This window comes from Polyodon spathula, chromosome 30 (assembly GCF_017654505.1).
Source record: "Polyodon spathula isolate WHYD16114869_AA chromosome 30, ASM1765450v1, whole genome shotgun sequence".
In the NCBI taxonomy this organism is placed as follows: Eukaryota; Metazoa; Chordata; class Actinopteri; order Acipenseriformes; family Polyodontidae; genus Polyodon; species Polyodon spathula.
This window is the reverse complement of record NC_054563.1, coordinates 5,945,931-5,968,997: the sequence shown is the minus strand read 5'-3', so window position 1 is coordinate 5,968,997 and position 23,067 is coordinate 5,945,931. Positions and strand designations below refer to the sequence as shown.

The 23,067-nt window shown below is 36.4% G+C and overlaps 1 protein-coding gene across 1 annotated transcript in view; it reads right to left on the bottom strand.

The window, feature by feature from the left end:
• Window positions 1-681: 681 nt before the first annotated feature.
• LOC121302602 (metabotropic glutamate receptor 5-like) overlaps window positions 682-23,067 on the bottom strand; it is a 52,254-nt gene continuing 29,868 nt past the window's right edge. The window contains exons 4-8 of the mRNA XM_041232605.1: window positions 3,918-4,153; window positions 2,069-2,315; window positions 1,754-1,922; window positions 1,275-1,401; window positions 682-758 (exon numbers count right to left, since the gene is read on the bottom strand). Coding sequence (XP_041088539.1) covers window positions 682-758; window positions 1,275-1,401; window positions 1,754-1,922; window positions 2,069-2,315; window positions 3,918-4,153 — 856 coding nt within the window. The remainder of the gene's footprint in view (window positions 759-1,274; window positions 1,402-1,753; window positions 1,923-2,068; window positions 2,316-3,917; window positions 4,154-23,067) is intronic.

The following is a 23,067-nucleotide window of genomic DNA, read 5'->3' as shown; positions in this document are numbered from 1 at the left end:
CCTCTCATCCTTTTTCTTATGGAACTTAAATCTGAGTCATCGCTCTATAATTTACACATGTCCGTTTGAAATTCATTATCTGGGCATTAAATTAAAGGAACACATTGGACTTAAGCAGCACCAGGGCCTTGTATTCACAAGGATCCCTGACAGAGCTGGAGATGAGCTGCAGCCATGCATTCATCATCATGCATCATCGCTAGTTTTTCTCCCTCACTGGGCACATTTTATTGAAAGACATCAGAACACTAGTTGTTTCTCCATTACGTTGCACCACTATTTTATATCATATCAGTTTAAAGGTTTTGCAACAATTACCAAATGTAGTCTGATCCTAATATAGTATATTTCATTATAATACATGAATGTACAGCTATGGCCAAAAGCTTTGTATCATCCTATAGAATTAACTAATTTTGCTTCATACAGTTCAATGAAACCAGCTGAATAAAGTAATATTAGCTTATTGAATTACATACCGCTTTGTATTTTTCCATATACTTAACAAAAAACCGTCCCAAAAAAAAAATGTGACATTTCGAAATCTAACATGAAATACTGTACCACTATTCCGGTAGACTTTTGCGATATAATTTTGTACTTTCTTTGATTACATGGTGTTAAATAAAATATCTAAATTATGTTTGTATAATCCTAAAATTCTAGGCGATGCAAAAGTTTTCAGCATAGCTGTACGTGTGGGGCGGCGCCATGTTTCACAGCGTGGAACTGCACCTCGAGCAGACCGGGCTGTTCCTCTGAACAAGCGGAACACATTTCACAGCAGCACGATGGAACAGTTTCACTTTCGCCAAATTATACTGTTCTGTTCGATCTTGCTTGTTTTTCATGATGCAGTGTCAACATTTTAAAATGCACTTTCCTCTCTATGTGGAACAGGAGACTGTACGGGAAAAAGGTAGGCAAAATTCATAGCTGTCCAGTCCAGGATACCCTTAGATTGAATGTACTGCTTCCGAGGGTGTTGCTAGGCAATCTGGGGTCAGGACACCCAGGAGGATTGCACAAATGGTTTCAAGCGGTTCAATAAACAACTACGTCACAACCAGACCTATGGCTACAGAGCAATAGGAACCAGGAATTATTACTCATTGAGACCAAGTGGAGTAATTCATTGTGGTTCACTTTCTACACCCATTCATATAATAAGCATGGATTTTAAATGTTTACACATTTCAGCTCATTATACTAGGATTGCTTTATTTCCAGGTCTACGGAAGCAGTGATTTTTAAAAAAAATTTGAATTCCTTACCTGTGAGATCGTCATTGGGCCAGGATCCCAGCACGCAGGCCTGGCAGGTATATTCATCAAAGATGATTTCATTGTCTTTACACGGTGTACACGTCCAACAGCAGCTCACTTCACCCTTGCGGATCACCTGGGAAGAAAATGTAAGGAAAATTAACACAGCATTATGGTACCTCCATCTTTTTGAATCTAACAGGCAGAGACATAATTAGCATCCTCCATAAAATTCTCTATTAAAAAAAAAAAAAAAATCTATGGCAGAAGTTACCGAACAAAGTCACTTCATCATACTCATAATTAAACTGTGGGAGTCTGACATTGCTGCCTAGCAACCCACCTCCAGAACTGCTGTATCGCCTCACAAAATGCAGCGCAATCCACAACAGCAGCAGTAACAAAAAAAGCGTGGATTGACAAAGCTAAGTGGAATACCATAAACCTCTTTGTCGTCATCATAACCCAAAATGCTCCCATCACCTTACCTTTATTTGCCCTTTCTCACAGGGATCACTGCAGACCGATCGGATGATGGTATTTTTGTTTGCCCAGATCTCATCATCATCCATTTTCAGTCCACTGTTGTCCCAGCTTCCAACACTGATGTAATCAAAGTAATCCTTCCCCATTTTCTTAAAATTCATTATCTCGTACCTGTAAAATATTTATTAAAAAAAAAAAAAAAAATTAAAATTGTTTTTATTTTATAACTCATGTCATGATTAATAAGACAAATATCCACAGGCTTCTTGGAAACTGAATTAGATTTTGTATACTGTGTTCTATAACAAGCCAGTTACCTTCCTGGAGAGTCTCCATTCTCATCAAATAAGATTCCTTCCCCAGAAACCCCACTGAAGTTGGTTTTCATCAGGAATTCTAATAGTGTTCTTCCATCTATGGGTTTCATGGCATCACAGAGTCCTGCATATCCTGGACAAAGGGCTTGCTGCATATAATGTAGTCCATAGGCCATGGAGTAGATAGCATTGATCACAAACCCCATCTTGCTGTCTTGAACATACTGCTCTTTTAAAGACATGCGACCTGGGGGAGTAAGGCACAAAGTATTTAACATTGGAACTGTATCCAAACCATTGCATCATGATAGCATGTGCACAAAACTGCAATATCGTATTTCCATGATAGTGTGTAAAACAAGTCTCTATTTTTTTATTCAAATGATTATTACTGATTTTCAATTAAATTTAAGTATCAAAAACAGATTTTAATGTATAATGTACAATTGACAAGCACACAGTCGTATAATAGTTGTATGAAAGCCTGAATGTCCAAAAGCACGTTCTGTTTAACATGTTTCATATGAACATGCATGTAATTTCAATTGATTATAACATTTATCCATTATGATTTAAATGATAACAATTTCTTACTCATTTTGAATTGGGGAAATAACATTTTATTCAAATACTCCCATTAGTCCAAGATCCTTTGAACTTATTCATAACACAGACACTGAAAATTAATGGTATAAAGGTGCTGCATTTATAAATACATGGGTATTAAATTAAAGATGTAAAGTTCATTAAAATAAATTAATTCAACCAGCTCTGAAAAAAACACACCTGAGTGCACTTAAACCATAATAAACAATGGTCTAAATGAGATTTACATCAAATGACAGCATAATAAAACAAAAAACATGAACCTCATATGGGTTTCTTTCTGTAATTAACATTAGAATATGAGGCTGAACTCTAAAATGAATGAATGTAGCTCATATTGTTTTTGTTAGGAAAAATGTGTTGGGGTAATTACATTCCAGCTTATCAACACAATTCTAATTTAAATACAGGACTCTAATTTAGCTTACTTTGAAGTGGCCTAGAAGCTCACAATCATGTCACTGATATTAAATGTAATAAAACTTTTTTTTTTTTTTTTTAAATTGGTGAATTTTTGGGCAAAATAAAATCTGTCTCTTGTTTTAACCTATCAAGTGGTTTAGTTCCCAGTTCAATTTACATTAATCTGCCCTCATTACAATATATTTTTTGAGAGTTGATGGACATTTGTTGGTTTTTATGTATATGGGCCAGACAAAACCATATACAGTGATTGTCTTGTACTCCTTGTATAATAAATTCATGAAAAAAATAAACCTGAAAAAAAGTAGGTATATGAATCAAAACTCAAATCAACATTCAAGACATTAAAAATGAATGTATTTATGTGATTAATTTAGCATGTTTCTTTTACTATCTCTAACAAGGGTGTCATTCACTCAAAGCCTAGTTTTTGACACCCATGGCAAGCATTGTTAGGAACACAAATGCACACGGGATGCTGCATTTACAGTGCAATTGCACCCTAGAATTGGGAGAATCAGGAGCCTTCTGATTCTCTAAGCACTGCCACTAGTCACCTCTATAATCCACCTTGAGATAATAAGAAGGCTAGACTTGAATAGCCAGTGACAATGCAGTCCTGATTAAATCACATCTACTGTAAACATCCCAACATAAAGTCGAACTATTTACTGTAGTATGTAAATGTCATCTACTAAGAACCATTATTACAATGCAAGAAGTATATTATTTATAACAGTATTCTAAGTCCTTCTCATTATAAGTTGCCAAAAAATGGTGTACCTGCTTTACAGAAAGCTACATAAAAGCTGCTACTTACTATTACAGGTGCGGTTGTATTTGAAATTCTCCTGCGCATGTCCCTTGAGTCTGCATTGAAAGCGGTGTTGCCAGAATTCAGGGAACCAGGGATTCCTCAGGTTGGTCTCAGGCCGTAGCTTCAGGTAATACTCATCAAACCACTTGACGTCTGGTGACTGCAGCTTTATTGTTATGCCCCCTGTAGCCTCTCTCTGATATCCTTCTGTGACATCATACCGGTCCGCCCAGCCATCACTACAGTGCAAGAGGAGAAAGAGAGGAGACAAGCAGCAAGAAAATGGATAAATTAAACTGCCTGATTTGTAACAAATTCTCAGCATTTAGCAAGTATGCAAAACTATTAAAACAAAATAAAATAAGGAACATAGTTATGTACTACCAGTGCAGAACAACAAAACACAATATTATTGATCGTTTTAAACAACTGTAGCTTACATATATGCCAATAAAGAAAATTAATAAAACCACCAATATTATTAATTCCAAATTTGTCAGACTAATGAAATAAATCAACTATGTGGTTTTCAATTTCTTTACTTTTGAAAATCATGATTTTGATCATGTGACACTGTATTTGCCAAGTTTAGTATTGAGCTTTAAGGTGACCATATGGCTCAGTGTTCAGCAGGACAGTGTTGGCCAGTTCAGGCTTTTCAACTCACGTTTTACCTGTCTCAGGTACCATTCTTACCTTTAAGAAGAAGCAGGACTATGTTTACCAAAATGCATTGGGTTGTGAGTTGAAAAGCCTGAACTGTCCCACTGAACACGAAGCCATATGGTCACCTTAGCTTGAATGCATTTTCCATTTGCAGTGAACAAAAAAGATACACAGAAGACAGTTTCCCAATGCTCCATGAATCCTGGTACTTCCTTCCTGAATTTCCAGTTTTCCAAAAACACTCGCTCATATAACATGACAAAAATATTGTAAAATATTTAAATTTATTTTGAGGAAATAATTATTCTTAATGTTGCTTGCATTGTGGGTTTCCTTTGACTTTAAGCAGACTCGTTTATGAAGGACAGAACAGGTCACAGAATGTGGAAATAAGAAATGAACTTGATTGAATGATGTTAATGAAAGACATCTTTAAATCAGAAAACAAGCCTGAAGGCAAGTAGTGAATTCTGCATCATTTAAAGTGTTTGAAAACATGCTGTCATTTATATAACATTTTCACTTCGACTGTTTCTTTCTCTGAAACATTATGTATAACCAGATTTCAGTGTAACAATGCCTTAAACACACTTCTGTATGTATTTAGACAATTTAGACCACAAGATCCCCTGTTGTTATTAAACTAGAACATGTAATACAAATATTTAAACAATCATTATGACGTTTAAAAAAAACACTTTGAGCCTGCAACAGCATGCATTGACAGGGTATAACAGATGATCTCTATTGGTTTTAAGTACAGAGTAGAGCACAGAAGTAGCAGAATATATCGGTATTTCTGAAGTTAAAGATATCAGCACAAGACAAGCAGCAAGGCTTTTTCTTTTGAGCTTCCATCTACTGTAAGTCCCTGGTGTATTACACATGATTTATCAACCTTGAGTATCAACCAGCCACACTGATTTTTATAGGACATACTTAGCTCTGCCTTGGGTATTCCAAAGACTCCATTATTTGACATTACTGTACAATTACATACCTTGCCACTGACATACAAAATGGTTGTTGGATGTAAATACATGCCTTTTATTTTGACTGAAGTAGTTGATAAAATAGTATATGGATGAATGTCACAAAATTTGTGAATACATTTCATTTTCTGTTCTGCATGCATTTTTGCCTGCTCATAGCTCAGTTCCCAGCAATTATTAAATAATGAAACTGCATAGAAGCAAGGGAAGACGGTAACAGATTCATATCTGAAGGGCTGTATGTGGCTGGAAAGTCCACAGGGCTAGAGTACTAAATTGTTATTGCCCTAACTCCAGAACTGTATTTTGCAACACCCAATAAAGCTGCCATATATAACTACAACTTTTAAAAAGTCTTACATAGTTTTTTCATTATATTTAGGATTTTAATTGGTAAATATGGAGTAAAAGTCCTTGAGAATTACACCCAAGCATCACTGTTGATCCTTCTTTTTTTCAAGGGGTGTGTTGATACATGCTGTCTTCAACATCGACACTGTCAGCAGTATCAGACAATTACCATACGGCATAAAGGATCTGCTACTGCACACAAGGTTACTCAAGAAAGAGAGATTCATCTCCAAAAGTTTCATAATTGGAAGCGCTGAAGTGTGAGCATTCATAAAATGTAATAAAAATATATTGAGAGAAAGAAGAAACAGCCAGAGGGAGGGAGACAGAGAGAGGGTCACGCTCTTCTAAGTGGAATTTAAACCCTGTTTTATTTAATGATTGCTAGAACGTGTTGTTTAGTGTTTAATTGGCATATTTTAATGAATGCTGTGCAGACGTTTATTGAACAGCAGGAGTCTAAACATAATACAACTACCATATTTTCAGTTAAACACGTAAGAAAAATTGCCATCATTATAATTTATAAAAAAAAAAAATTTGAACAGCCTCCCTCTGTCTTTCAATAAATAAACTAGGAATCTCGTATCTGAAATCGCACAGCTTCTCTGTTGACCTTGGCAGCTTAGTTAAAGTCATCTTTTAATTCTACTTCAAAAACTACTTCTTATTTGGATTTAAAATAAAGAATATCTATATACACATTGTACAATTCTCAGCTAACTAGTTTTCTTCACTGACAACCCCAAGAGATGGGGAAATAAGAAAAAAAAAAACCCTGTTTGATCCACAATGAAAAGGGACTGAGAAATGAGAGTCAATGAATGACAAATAAGCAGCCAGACGAAAGATTGTCAACCTCATTTGTTGTCTTTTCTCGGCAGTCAGTCATGTTGCTGTTTGTGTACTCAGGTAGTCAAGTCTTTTGTTTGCGATTTTAATACACACATTACAATACTGTACTCGAAGGAATAATATTGGCTGTCTACACACCAAGAGATATCCATATAAGGACAACCGTTTAGATGGTAATATATTTCAAGTATGTTGAGATGCCTCCTATGAGCACTACCACAGAATAGCATCCCACAATTCTAACTCACACTACATGGACAATGATCCTCTGAACTGTATTTTTCCCAATTATAATGCATGCAGCCAAGCAACTGCACCCAATTCCCCTAGGTGAGGTTGCTGCAAGTGAATTCTTCTCAAGCATAACACCAGATTTAAAAACTGGATGCCCTTGATCCTAGAGGCAAGGACAATGATACAGAGGCAAAGCCCTACACCCTGGATTAGCCTGATCAGAGAAAGTACCCTGATGAATGATACTAGGAATGTATCAAGAGAACAGACTTTTATAATACAGCCACACATGATTGGGCACAGACATAATTCTGGATCAATGCCTGCATTATTGCTTTCTGAACACAAACTATCTTTCTGATGCCAAAATTCACACTGGTAGCATTATCTCTGTATCGTCTGCACGAGAGGCAAAACCAGACACGGGTTGTATGACCTGTAGTGGATCACAGATGGTGTTTATGCATGCTTGAACTGTTTCACTAGCTCACAATGTCCTGCTTTTTTTTATCAATAAGGGGGTTTTGCCTCAGAAGAGACAGATGATATACACCCTGCTTAATTGCTTGTGGCTCGCAAGTTATGAGGCAGTGCCTGGATCATGCTGTGCAGTCTCAAAATGACAGCAGCTTGCTGAACACTGTGACTTTACATTACTCGGTAGTCAGGTGAACAGACTAGGACAGTGATTAAGACAGGGATGCTGCAATGAATTATGACTCGCTCTCACATAGCTAGCTGCTGAAGGACGCTGAGCAGTAGCAGATGCATCACATCAACAGTTGGTCTTGTCCACCTCCAGTCAAGACATGGGGGGGGGGGGGGGGGGGGGGGGGGGGGGGGGGTCACTGGAGTGGAAGGATTTTCTCCTTGTGGGAATAGAGGGATTATTTGGAAAAATCAGTAAACCACATTTACTAAGCTTTTTCTATGGTGTTAATATTCCCAAACTAATAGGAAACAACTATGGTACACATAGTAGGTTAAACTGTTATCAATTATTAACGTAATTCAGCAAGATTAGATACACATTTTTTAATTTTGGCTCACCTTCCACTCTTTAAACATAGGTGTTTCTAAACCTAATATGCATATTTGTGTGTGTGTGTGTGTATATGGGGGGGGGGGGGGGGGGGGGGGGGCAGGAATTGCAAAAACATGAGATGTACTATCTGGTAACAGCAGATGACAGCTTAATTCAGCTTCAACATTTCACTACAGACTTCATCTTACTGTACAGTACATCTGAAATGTTGTTCCCACTGAAAACATACTACAATAATGATTTTCATTACACGAGAGTAGGTGTTAAAATTTTATGCTGATATTGGACTCAGCTCTCACCAAGATAAGCACCAATTAAGACATAGCTTCTTTTACTGTAAATTAATGTGATCCATCTGTGTTTCCTTCCATCTGATGATGTAGATATCCTTCTGCCTGGTGTTGATGGCTGAAGTGTAATGCTGACTCCAGGGATCAGCTTATTTTACCTCCATGGCACATCAGCACACACAACGGCTGCAATGTTGGCTCCAGGGATCAACCACTGTGCGGCCTCCCTAGCACATCAGCATGACAACAGTCAGGACTGAGCTGAGTAGTAAAGTTCTCTGTGGGCACCTTCCACCCTTGGTGTTTCGTCGACTAGCCTTTATCATTCCTTATCATTCAGTAAGGATTGGTTGTTATTTATACAGGTCAATGAACAGACCCATCTTAATAGATGTTGCGTTTTCAATGCACATACCGCTTGGTTATCAATGTGCAGTGCTGAAAATGCTTCCCAAGGTCATACACTGAGCTGGACCCTTTTCAATACAGTCCTGTGTGTTCATCTTCCAATCATCCATTCTCGTTTTCAATGCTTGAAGCCTTGGGTCCTTTTGACCTGTATTAGTGCTAATCAAGTACAGCAATTGAGGGGAATTTCAAAAGAAATACATCCTTACTGCAGGGATTCCTGTCACATGAGCCCAGGTCTGCTATTAGATACAAATTACTAATGGAATTGTTTTCCACTTATGGACAAATACACCAGTTATTTTTTTTTTAATTCTTAAATTGTATTGCCTGTAAGATATGACAATCCTAGAATACTTAATAACAATGCAGATGCTAAATTAATATTCATGACCTGAATGGAAGTCAAATTATGTCCTGTTTATGGCACTCATGGATTGCAATAGCCTACTATACATCCATAGGATACAAGAGCTCTAAATGTGTTTCTAATACAACCAAAATGACTTAAAAAATATGAATCACACAGCTGCAGCACAGAACAAGCATCTAAGTGAATGTGCCTGTGGCAAGTTATCATTAAATCAATCCTGTAATTTATTGCTCATTTAAGGTAATTCCGAAACAATTTCATACATTTCTAGATTAGCACGGATCAGCTTTTCTTATTACACATTTCCCCTCAACACCTGTTAGAGGTTGTGAAAAACACTGAATTAACATGCACTGCACAAAGAGCCATTTCATTTCTTTGATTTTGTGCAAAAAAGGGGAGCAGCTTAATTTCAACTAAGCTAACTAACTCTTCAACTAAGCTAATTTACTTCAAGAGCTATACATGTCATCGTGTCAAAGACTTCCTCAGATCTATCCAGCTACCTACCTATCTACCTATATATCCACCTGAGGTTACTACAAATGCAATAGGACACTTGTCAGTGTGTCTGTGAAAAAAACATTGAAGGATGCTGTACGTCAAAAGTTTGCCTGTGTTCCTTTGAAAATGCGCCTGGCTGTTCCTCAGGATAAATGAAGCCCATATTATGCCAGTGAAATTAACTTTTAGTAAATTACCCTTTGTGAATTCTGGTGGTAGTCCAACAGTAATGCCCTGTATATGTCAAGGGGTGTACTGTTTGTCTGCAAAGTACAGTAGCAATATTAACTGATTTCAGTCAATTCAATTTCAGAATCACTATTTCATTTATTTAATGTGTGACAGAAATTAGGGAAAGGCATGTCATGGCATGTCAACACTATGTTTCCACCAAAATGGGGTTAGTAAAGAACTAGCACTGTCACACAACAGACTGAAGGTCTGTAACATTTGTTTAAGATAAACCCGACCACATTTCATTAAAGCTTAATTTATATTTTTTGTAAATACTAAAGTTGTCCTTTATACTGTATAGATCAATAGATCACTCTGAAAAATTTAAGCTGCAGCTGAAATCCCACAATCATTTTCAATTTCTGAGACAAATATGATTAATTTGGGCCTATCTATAAAACATTCTTTGATAGTTAGGCCTTCTGTTAAAACAATAGTATATTTATGTTCCTCTTGGCCTTAAAAACATTATTTTTTCTACATGATTTACCATTGGCTATATACAATGAAAGATCTTGTTCTTGCTTCTCTGAGAACTGGGGAACTCCTGCCACCTAGTTCACACCCTGCTTTCTGTCACCAGGGTGTACTCTAGCTAAACAATTTCAAGCAAACTGAAACCTATCATTTGTCACCGCAATACCGTAGGAAGCTGCCATTTAGGGAACTGCCACACATGATCTCAGTTTTATACATATGAAAAAGGCGGGAAAGGGGCATTGGAAATTGTTACACCCCATAAAACTAACAATTGTCAGCACTAGGGAAATAAAGCAGACATCTCCCACCTTCCATTTGATTACATGATCAGTGCTTGTCTGCCTGAAGTTGGACACCTTGGGTTATCAGACATCTGGTCCCTCGTGTGTGGGTTTGTACTGGACAACTTTTTTTCTTCAAGCTAGACAAGTGAATGACAGCAGTGAGTGGTGTATGAATCAATGTGTCTAACCAAATTTAAAAAAGGAATCACTTTATTTGACCAATTTACAAAGCCAACAATAGGGCATTTTTTTTGGTAGTAAACTTGGGAATTCTAATACAAATTGTCAGACAGTAACACAATTTGTATAACTAACCTCTAATTTTATGGGAGTAATCAATATGGACAAAAACACCACAAGCCACACAAAGGAATCCTGTACAACTCTTATAAAGTACGTCTGGAAACCAAAGACATGTGTAATGACACTGGCTTAACTAAGAACACATTGCTTAATTGAATTCTACTGAGAAAGTGATTAGAGTGTTTCCTAGATTTTATTTGGTTAGTGGGTGGATTCATATAGTTGTGCAATTGAAATTGGCAACACTAACGCATTTTTGCATGTACCTGCATGTGAACGTGTTGAATGTCCAGCATGTAGTTTTCATGTAAAAGCCCACATTTGTAATTCTGAACTAAGACAAGGAAATATTAGGAAACAGTAGTTGTATCATTTGAAAGGCATTAATGAACATGTACTCAAAACCTGAATGAAGATAATGAGTAACTATTGCATATAAGTTACACATGATGGATCTAAAAAAATATTGGCTACATAATAAAATGTCCACTCCCTGCAGATATACAGTATCACACACACGCCAAACTGGAAAGCCATTTCATTTGTGGCAATGTGGCAGAAAATGTGTTTTGATTTGATGCTGTTAAAGCCACTGGCAGTTTAATTCTGTTATAAACTTTGAAGGTTTTCAGGGCTGGGGGCAAGTACACTAAAACTGTCCAAGTAATGTCTATATTTTGGGCTTATTCCTTAAAGTCAGTAATGTCATTATTGGCGATGACAGATAACAGTAGGGAGCTTGTTATTGTCCCTTAATTTTTCAAATATCTTTCAGTTTTGTTGCCTTAACACAAAGCTTGTCTTCTGACACATCATCAAGAAGAAACATTTTAAAAGGCATTGATCATTCAGCTGCATTAATCCATCAGTATATTTTACTTACAATGGAATTGTCTCTTATGAGTGCACCCAGGGACAAAGATGTATTTATTTATTTTCAAATTGCAGAGAGGGATACACAACTGAAATTAGGTGTCAAAAAAGCTTGACACAGCTTTAATCTATTCTAAAAAGAAACAGATAAAAAAAAAAAAATTAATGACACACTTTATTATACTTATAGTTGGAAGGATTATAGACTAGCACACAGCTAAATACTAATTCACTTATATTCCAATATAATATATAGTATTTAATATTTTATCAGATTTGAGGTCAGTTCAGCACATTTGCTAAAAAGGAACACGTTGCCTTTGGTAATCTAAAAATGATTCATTAACATATTTGTCATTAGAAATATAACACCCTTGAACCCAAACAATTGATTTCTAATGAATACCAGTATCTAAAATACATATGGTTGTCTCACAGGTTGTCAGAAGCATTATCATTAATATTGCAGCTGGTCCAGAAGTACCCTACATCTTTGCAAATAAGTGTAAAAACATCTTCAGAACATGACAGCCACTATTTCTGTGGTTTTCACACTGAACAGTAATTGCAATTTGGACTGCATTATTGGCAATTATCAACAACAAAACAAGCAGCCCCATCATAAAACAATAGGAGCTGTAACACAAGGAGGATTGCTGTAAATTGCAATTTTCCATTAACGTAAATCTTATCTGCCTAAATGTTGTGCCGGTGTTTAATAGCAGAATGATCCTTCATTAATCAAAGTCCACTAACAGCAGAGCTCTCTGGTGAGAGTATCTTACTCACTGTTTGCACATACAATCTTCTACACAATCAGACATCCTCCTAGTTCCGGAGAGATTAAGAATCTTGGGGTTTTGATGTATACTGTGACCTTTAATTGTATTCATTCCCATGCTCTTCTTACAAGCTGAAGGCAATTTGACCTATCAGGTTTACAGGTTATTAAATTAAAGCAATATCAACAAAAACATTTAAAGAAAATAATGACAATTATCTTCATTTCTGTTTGTAACAAGTCAAAACAATCTGTCTTGATCACCTAGAGCAATTTATGTCACAACTCATCGGTTTTTTGTCATCTACATCCATCTTTACAGCCTGTAGGACTGCCTAGACAGTGGCAGGTACATATTTTTCCTCTCATTTTCATAACGACAATACACAAAAATGGAAAATTGTGAACCTTGTGCAGTGGCATGAACTGTGTGATATACGAGCGTCCTGCACTGCTTTCAATGGAAAGGAAATTTAGCTTGACTTAATCAGGCCCCATAGCATGCATTGCGGCCTGCGACTTGAGACATTCTGTTCAAGCACCTATATATAGCTTTGCTATAATGTAGAATTCTTTATAGCACACTTCAGTTTTCCCAAGAGAAACCTTCGAACATCACTTGTCAGTCTCAGAGAACACTATATTATTCAAAGTAAATGGTTGGTGATTACTTGTATTTTAGGGTTACAAGACAGCCAATGTTTGTGTGTATAATGGAATAATGGCACAAGTAACTCTTTTAGATACAGTATATGCTAAACTGTAATATGATATACATAAAAACAATCAGACAGACGGGTAAACAGTCTTCAGTCACCCATGAGATTATGATACGCTCTAGAGATTTTGGTAAAGTATGTCCTTAACAGGTTTCATTACAATTTTGAAAGTGATTCTCATTATACCTAGTGGGGGGTGGGGGGGCTGGGAACACTATTCTAATTTGTATGTAACGGCACATTTAAAAGCCCACATTTGATTTTCCAGATTATTCTTGATTAAAATGTCTTAATCCTAATAAATTGTAACATCCCCCTACTATTGAGAAAAGACCATACATCTCATTATCACCACTGAAAGTGACTTTCAGAGTAATGTCACTCAGGTTTTTCATTAACAGATCATTTAATCTTCCTACAGTAAGATTCAGGCGGGTTGGTCTGTGCTATTAGTTTGGTTGCATGGGATTTTTTTCCTCCTGCCATTTCTCCTCCTGTCATTGAGACCAAATTACTGGTACTGCTTTAACAATGATTGGTGAAGGAAGAAGATAAACAGATTTTATTACAGAATGTCACAGTCAGACAGGATGTCTTGGTGGATTTATTTGTAAAATGTATTTCTTTATCTTGTTCTCTTTCTATAAGACTACCTCAGTTAAATTAAAAAAATGCAATAACCTAATGAGATGCTAAAATATGTATCATTTTCCATGTGGGAGGCTTTTCCATGAAAAGATCCTTATATTGCAACACAAACGATGCTATGTGTTCCCTGTAATACACAGAATGCAAGACTGAATGTGAATTACACATGTTTAGAATGGTTTCTTAATGATTCGTCCTATTGCATATTCTCAATGTACTCTGCAATGCTTATATTGCCAGTATAGCCAATATATTTCTGTCACAAATGTTTCGGGATAAAAGTAAAAATACAACTTAGTAATAAATGAATTGTGCTATGCCGTTTCAAATGCATTCATTCTGATTGCTTGACTAAATCTCTATGAGTTGCCATAGAAACAATTCAATGGCCCAATCATATAAAATACTCCAGCTGATTCAAGCACCCTTAAAAGATATCAGGTTTGCTATAATATGCATGCAGTGTTCTATATCACACCCTTCAGTATTGCCTGAATCTGAAGAAACACCTTCTAAAAACGCACCAGCCTCCGAGAGCACTAGATCATGGAATCAAATGCAAATAGACTGTGATTACAACTCTGAAGAATGCTTGGATTGACGTATATAGTTATGTGTTTCAGATGAGTTGGGGCCTAAACCACAGCATAAGGTTTAGGGTGGATAATTCATAAACTTGTGGAAGTAATGTAGAAATCTCTCACAAATAATTGTCAGTGTATGAGATATTACATGTTGCATTATTTGTTTGCCACACATGAGGAATGATCAAATAACTTCTGGACAAATTAGAATGGTTCTGCACAATGGTAACATCTCATATTTCAACATGTCAATTGGATTGTAATGGAGCACTATATGCTGTTTATTCATATAACTGTTTAATCATATAAAAGTTTAGAGAACTGCATTTGTTCCACGTTGTCAAGAAAATCCAGAATTAAACAGCCTTCGTTTCATTCAAATTATATGACCATGTGACCTTTCAGCTTTGCCTGCTCCACATGGTCTACATTCATACAGGGAGTAGTGATTTCAAACACTTGAAAAATGTAAGGGAAACGTAAAAATGAAATGCAATTGACATTTGAAGATTCATACTCTTTAAAACAAGCCCCGTATCTCTTTACTAAACATGTTCAGTTTGCAAAATGCCCCAAAGTATATAAAACACACATCTCAGATTTTTACATGCTGTGCTGTAAAAATAGCTCATTCCTCCTTTCTATCCTGTGCCAAGGGCTTCTGTAATCAAGGTAACTCATGATCAAACTACTGGCTTTGCTGAGTCATAAGCTCTGAATGTACTAACATGACAAGCTAAAATGCCAGGGGCTTGTTAACTCCTTTCAAATGACAGGGAATAGGACAAATAAGTCACAAAACATATTCCAGACAATACGAATACATATTATAAATTGAGCTGGACATTGTCACCAATCATTTAAAATATGGCACTGATATAACAGAGTAAAGTACACTGCCTCTGTCTTAAATGATGTAGGTCTATACACACCTCTGCTGGTTGTTAGAATGGAATATCTTGCTGTTTAAATCACAATTTCATGCACTTCTGTATTGTAGATGTTTTTGTATCTTTGATCCTGCAATAGCAATGGTTGTAGGGGGGGCTTTTATCTCGACAAATTGTAATAGTAATGATATCAGAAATTTAGAATGCAAAATCAAGTTTATCTGAGGGAGTACAGAAGCTTGGCATTCTGGGTCGATGGCCCAGTTGATTAGCTTGTAAAATAAAGTAGAATAACAAATCTGGCATTTAAAATTGTTCAGCAAAAATGCACTGTACTGCTTTAACATGTTTTTAAAAAAAAATGCAATCTTGATATTTTAAGTGCTGCCAGAAAACGGGATTACTGGATCAGCTAGGCGAGAGATGCGGACACTGCATGTTCATATAGCAGTTTTATTGGCGAAGCGTACACAAAGTGATTTTCCATTTCATGACAGATGCTTATCCAAGCTTTTTCACCATGCTAGTAAAAGAAAGATTTAAATGCTTTTATAATAGTATTCATTTAGTATAATGCACTATTCTGGATACAAATGTGCTTATAAGAAACAAAATATTCAACGGACTGTTAAAATGTTGTCACTTCAGGTGGTCTGAAATAAGTTAATTAAAAAAAGATATTTAAATCCCCAGGACTATATATTTGGGAAAATGAGTTTTAGCATCATGCCAACAATGTGTGTGCAATAATGTGGCACTAACTACTCGTATGTTAAAAGTGTGTTATATTGGCTAGAAACTCCCCCATTTAAACACATGCCGAAACAGGGAACAGGTGTTTATATGCCTTTCATGTGTTGGTGTCTTGAAACTTGCAATTGTTCATCATATCAAACATTAGTAGATCTTTCCCTAAAGGTTTGCAAGCAATCATTTGAAAACCTCTGGAGAAAACTGAACTACCCTACTCTGGCAGACAAAAGCCCATGACTCATGCTCTTCCAGCACAATGCTTGACAAAGATAAACAGGGTTTTCAAGAAAGCATCTAAAAACAACCATGTCATTTATAACCTTTAACTCTATGAAGCAAATATATTTCTTACTAAATTGGACACAAATTATGCAACCCAGGAAATGTGTATTTCAATGGATGTTCTGAAAGCCTTCCTCTGTATGATTTTATGATTTAGTTTTTCAGTCAGTACCTGAATACTGTTTAAGACATTACAGGAACATTGCTTAATCCAGTTCAAGACAACCTATGACTTTCTGCTTTGCCATGAAGTCCTTGGTGAAAATTAAGAGCGAGTAGTTTCAAATGCCCTTGAATTATTGATTTTTTTTCCAGAAATCTCCTTTTTCCTTGGAGATTTATTTAAACTGGACTGGCGATCCTACGCAAGCACCTGCACTGTATAGACTTCCTCATTACATTCAAATCATATGACAAAACGAGTACATGGGGTTGGCAAAATTGAAAGGTCACATGTTCATATGACTTGAATGGAAGAAGGAATCCTGTTCTTTTAGATTCAGATTTACTCTACAATGTACAGCCATTTTTGAAACTCATCTCTCATTAATCTCTGGGTGCATTCGCAGTGTTCATATATTTGGTCAACATTTTCAGCTTTTAAAACATGTTTCCAAAAGCCTCTCTTTTACTATAGTGATTTCTAGAATGCAAGTTTCTCTCGAGCAGGAATGGGAAAGTTGCGATAAGCTAGGTGTTTTATCTGCATTCTGATTTGCAGTTTCTCTTCATAATGGTTGAGAACAGGACAAAGTCTGTTGTGAAAAATAACACTTTCCCAAAAGTATTACTCTCGGTGGCATATAGTAAGTCATCTGCATTAAACCAAATCCTGAATACCGAACCATACCCAATGCTCCTATAAAGTGCACACTTTCTCTTACTAATGAGGAACAGACAGTGAATAACTAGAGTAAGGTCACTGTTTGATGTAGCTCCAGATTTTAAATTTCAAGTAGGGTTTACATTTCAAGAAATGCTTCAATGCCTTCTGATTCTTTTTGTTCTTATTTTTCGAATCGGGATAAGAGATGGGAGCTGCAAGTTATGGTTCAATCACTCTTGATGTCCCAGTGTTACTTATACTAGACAGAGTGGAAAACAAAAGGAGGTCACTACTTGACTGTCAAATTACCACTCGAGATAATTAGTTTTGCTGTATTAGATAGGTGTGTGCTTTATTGTGGCAGAGGTTAGAAGCAATGGGGTGGAACATATTCCAGGCTACCAGAGAAACAGCCTTTATTTATTTATTTAGAAATTGCAGATTTTTTAAAACAGTTTGCTGCATGGTCTATAGTGGGTAAAACCACAAGAAACTGTGAGGAAGATACAGCCTTTTCACGAATGATTTTATTAGCCAAAATGCTTGTCTATAGTATGTGGCACCTAAACCCTAGAGATACCATTGAATATGGAGATTATGGGATAAAAACTAATCTCCAAATATTCTGTAGCAATGATAGTTATTTCTGTAATGGTCATGGAGTGGTTGAGGGTTAGCAATGCTCTATTTTCACATTACGCCTGGTAAATATGCAGGGCTTTTAAAGTAAGCCAGCAAACACTTGCCAAATAACTTTGCTCCAATGAAACCTACTTTGTGATGGCTCCTGACAGGACCATTTTATCATTGCTATCCAACAAATCTTCTCTAAGTCAATAACAAATGGAGCAAAAGAGCCAAAATATTGCGTCAACAAAAGGAAGTAATGTCACCTGATAGAGCATAATCACATTTTTACCACAGTAACGGACCATGAAAACAGTATAAACTTCCAACTAGGCTGCTTTTAGTCAGCTATATACAAAGGAAGAATAGAAAAAAAAATGTGTTGCAGCTACAACATTGTAACCTGGGGGCAATCAGCAAGCATGCTGAAGTGAGGGAGATAACGTATATTAAATCCTAGCAGCAGCTGTAGCTTCATTTAGGTTTAATGAAGCATAAATGAATAACTACAAATTGACATCAAACAGCCATCAGCCAGCATGCTACAGCTGGCACATCCAGGATTTTAACAGCTTGTTTCAATGAAAATTACATGTTGAGACTGAGGACTACATTTGCAGTAGTACCTTTCTTGACAATTTCACTGGATTATACTTTTCACAAAGCTTTATTTAAAGATGTTTTTATGAATAAAACACAGCTTGATACATATGGAACTGTTGTTTAAGAAACCCACAACAGTCCAGATTCATTCAAGTTGTTAAGATCATCCAAGATTAAACTCTGATACAGCGATAACAGATTTGGATGCAAAATCTGAATTTTATAGCAACTGGGGAATTTATGACCGTTGACATTGTCAGAACAGCGTTGACAAATCTGATCGCTTATACATGACACTATGTATATAAAAAATAGACTTTAAGCATGATGATTTCCAATATGTATATATTTTATAAGGATAATGTTTAAAGTATTTTCTGAAGTAATCCTCAGACAAGCCTTGCTTTGTGCATCTACATTTTAAACCTGCTTCCATTAAACCCCACATGGCTAGATAGAGGTGGGTTTTTTTTTGTTTTTTTTTTAAAGCCACACTATGGTCAACAATATTTTTATAACAAGATCTCTCAAAGGTACTGAAAAGGTTAAATGTCTGCAAATAGTGCCCTTCGACTCAGTAGCACCTAGTTGGAAATTATTGGATTTAACTTTTCATGAGCAGTGCTTAACCATTTAGACAGACTTCGTGTAAAGTTACAATTAGCAACTAACTTCCTAATTGAACAGGTAATCATCAATAATATGAAAACACTTATTGAAAAGCAAGCAGAACAAAATGTGTAGACTTCAAAAAAGTTTGCAAATACAACTAGAAGCATGCATGTTCATAGTATTATAATATAAACCATACATTAATATAAACATATTGTAATATATATATATATAATATATATATATATATATATATATATATAGTATATATATATATATATTATATAGCACACTGTTTTGGGCCTCTTTGGGCCTCTAACCCTGTCTGCATATTTAAACAGGTTGGTACCTGCGAGTATTGTATACAACACAGAAAATAAAATAACCAAACAAAAGCCTAACTCCAATCTGGAGTGCCAACTAAATTTTATCAGTCCCTATCTAACACTGAATAGCTGCGCCATTTACCTCTAACCAAACATTAAGTATTACAGTACATTTTTACAATTGACTTTTTCCAGTCTTTACTCAGATCTCAGCCTCAACATCAACCATGATAACACCAGCCTCTACTTAAATACCTTTTGCAATTGTTGACAGGGGTTTCAAATAAACCATGCTCAGCCATGCTACCTAACAGTGTTCTGGGAAATGTAGTGTTGATGCAATATAGCAAGACTACATTTTCTTTTCACTGAGGATACAGGCTGTGCAGTAACCACAACCCAACATATTTACCCTCGACTACTTTGCCCAACATTTTGTTACAATCTCTCTCTCTCTCTCTCTCTCTCTCTCTCTCTCTCTCTCTCTCTCTCTCTCTCTCTCTATATATATATATATATATATATATATATATATATATATATATATATATAGAGAGAGAGAGAGAGAGAGAGAGAGAGAGAGAGAGAGAGAGAGAGAGAGAGAGAGAGAGAGAGAGAGAAAGAATTTCAGTCCTTCTGGTTCTTTTCCAGCACTTTAATGACTCAGCCACACACAAAACTTGATTTTTCAAAGCGCGATTGTGCTATTTTTATTTTTACAGAAAAATAAAACAGACAAAAACAAAACCTAACTCCGTATGGAGTACTAAACTCAACTCTTTCACCGGAACCAGTCAAATCAGGCAGCTACTCTGCTTATTGAATAAAACAAAACCACACTTCATCCACAATAAGGATTTACAGAGTACTTTTTTCTTTCCTTTAACGACACAGAATCAGGCTCTTCGCATTACAGCAGCCAAGACAATACTGGCTTCTTTCTTTAAATACCCTGCATCTGGCTCTAATTTACAATGATAGCCAGGTGCAGGGGATAGTTAACAATAAAACAATTAACAAAAACAATTAACACACGTTTTTTTTTGGCAGGGAGGATATTAACCCACTCCCAGCTGTGCTACTATATATATATAATTGAATTGCTGCATCACTAATTTCACCTTATCTCTTTATAAACAGTTTTTTAAGACTGGTAAACAATGCCATGATTGGTAATCTTTGGCTCTGTTAATATGAAATAAAATTGAACCTAAATGGGAATTCATGTCCAAGGCTAAATGTTTCTAGGATTCACAGATCAAAGCTTGTACCTGGTAAAACTCTGTTTAGATTTGGTCTGATAAGCTCAGCCTTTCCATACACTCCCTGCAGAAATAAGAAAATCAATACTAAATCGTGACTGCTGTTTGTTAAAAGCTGTTTCCATTTGTAAATGTCTTAACAAACTAGTTGGCCCAGAGCCAGTTTCAAAGAACACTTCTCCATCCTCCTTCCCACAAACTTAGCATTTCATCTAACTATAACACACCATCCAAAATCACGAATGATATTTCATATTGCTGTCATCCACTGGAAAGTGTCCTAGAGAGCCCAAAGCATTTTCACACAATATACTGTTTGGCATCTTGACAGTCTGCTGCAGTTCGTGAGAGGGGAAACCTGTCTCCTCAAATCAGGTTATGTAGGCCATGACATCATTTCTTTAAAAATGCACTGTAAATATTAGACAATGAGACTGAGGCTGTGCAAAGAGGCCGAACTTTACCAAGGGACTCCGAAGGGGGCATCTCATTGGCTCTGTCGCTCCTGGGGTTGGGGACGGGAAACCAGCAGGGATTCCTTCTCCTCATCGCACAGCAGCGAACCCTACTGTCCAGACACCAAGCACATTCAGAGTAGATAAAAAGCAGGGCTGATCTCTGTTCGCCAGGACCGGTAGCCCAATCACCTCTGCCGTGGATTGCTCGGCTTAAAAGCTATTCTGGCTTTCGGCTTGTGCGATCATAACGTTTGTGCTGTGTGAGGACTCGCTGAGGTGAGGAGAAAAAACATAATTGGACATTCCAAATTGGGGGGAAAATAAATAAAAAATAACAATTAGTCACTCTAAATTAAAAAAAAAATGCTAAAACCAGTATACTATTCTAAATTATCCTACTATTTAGTATATTGTTTGGTTTAAAAAGTAGCAGAGCACACATCAAGCACAAGTGGAAAGGATACTGATGAAAAGATCAAACAGTCTGGGGTCTTGGTACCAGGGCTCCCTGAAAAGTTCAACTGTAAATCCAATTCCACAGACACAAACCATCATTTCTGCGGCACTACACAGAACACAGTATCTCAGCAAACAAACTCGGGGCTTCCTAACAACATCCTAGTTGCATCAATTAAAAATTATGAAATGTACCTCACCTCAGAACTGATTAGTAAAGATGAATGTATCCCTGTGCTGCCATTTAAAATTACCAGCCGATTTTCCCCAACAGAATTCTTATTTTGCAGTGTAAAGACTAGCACAACAATATTTAAAGCACTAGTACTTGTATATTGTAGTTTGTAATATAAATACCAGATATATAATTTAGGCCCATGCTGGTAGGGGTTCTGTGGGCAAATCGTGTTGCAAGTTGGGAAGTCATTTTGTCATCTAAGAAAACCAAAAAGTAACAATTGAAAGATAAGATATTGTCAGGTACGACTGTGGCCCTAAAAAGCACCTTTGATGAAATAATGACACCTACTTTTGTAAGCTTTTTACAATGTAGTGCAAACTGGTATTATTACTCCTGTTCAATTATGAACTATTGGAACAGTCCTGAAAATAAAATGATTAGGGTACAAATTAGGTCTCTAATATATGGAGAGATGGGATGTGTAGTGTTATTACATTGCTACACCCCTTCAAGTTTTACATTTTCTTTTCTGACGACAGCATAATAAGGACAAGTGTAACCAGTGCCAGTGTAATAGCTCTTCTTTAGTTGAGAAATTAAGTTTGTTACTAAAGTTCGGGAGGAGAGTCGGACGCCAATCTCCGCGTCACCAAATTCAATCGTGCAATTTACACATTAGCTAATTAAGATTGTTAGCACTATAAATACCCTCATCACTTCCCTCTCATTTGTGTTTCGATTTCATTGTAACCCACCACATCCCCACCTCCACCTTTCTTAAAAAGCTGTTTCTAGGTTTTGTCTATGGGGTGGTCGCCGCCTTGTCCAGTTGGCCAGGCAGCGAGCTCTCAAGCCAAGTTAGGTTTGATGCCAAATTAATGTGTATGTACAACATACTTCTCTGTAAGATTGCATACTCTGCATTCTCTACAGTAAATATTTGTACTAAAACATTTTGTGATTGGTGTTTGTCACGAACTACTGAAGAGCAATTTAGACTGTAAAAATACAACCTAATAGATTATAATGGCATGTGATATATGTGTCCCACCTGCACAGAGGAGCAAGTGACCTGGATGTGTCAAAGACACCGACAGATCGGATGATCGGGTTTTCCATGCGTGAAGGATTTCCATTTCCATAGCATAATGGCAGACAAATGTTTCAGTTAATGCCTTCCTCTGTGTTATCATTTGTGTAAACACTTTGCTGATATCTCACTAGTGTCTACCTTGACTTGTACTGTAAATATC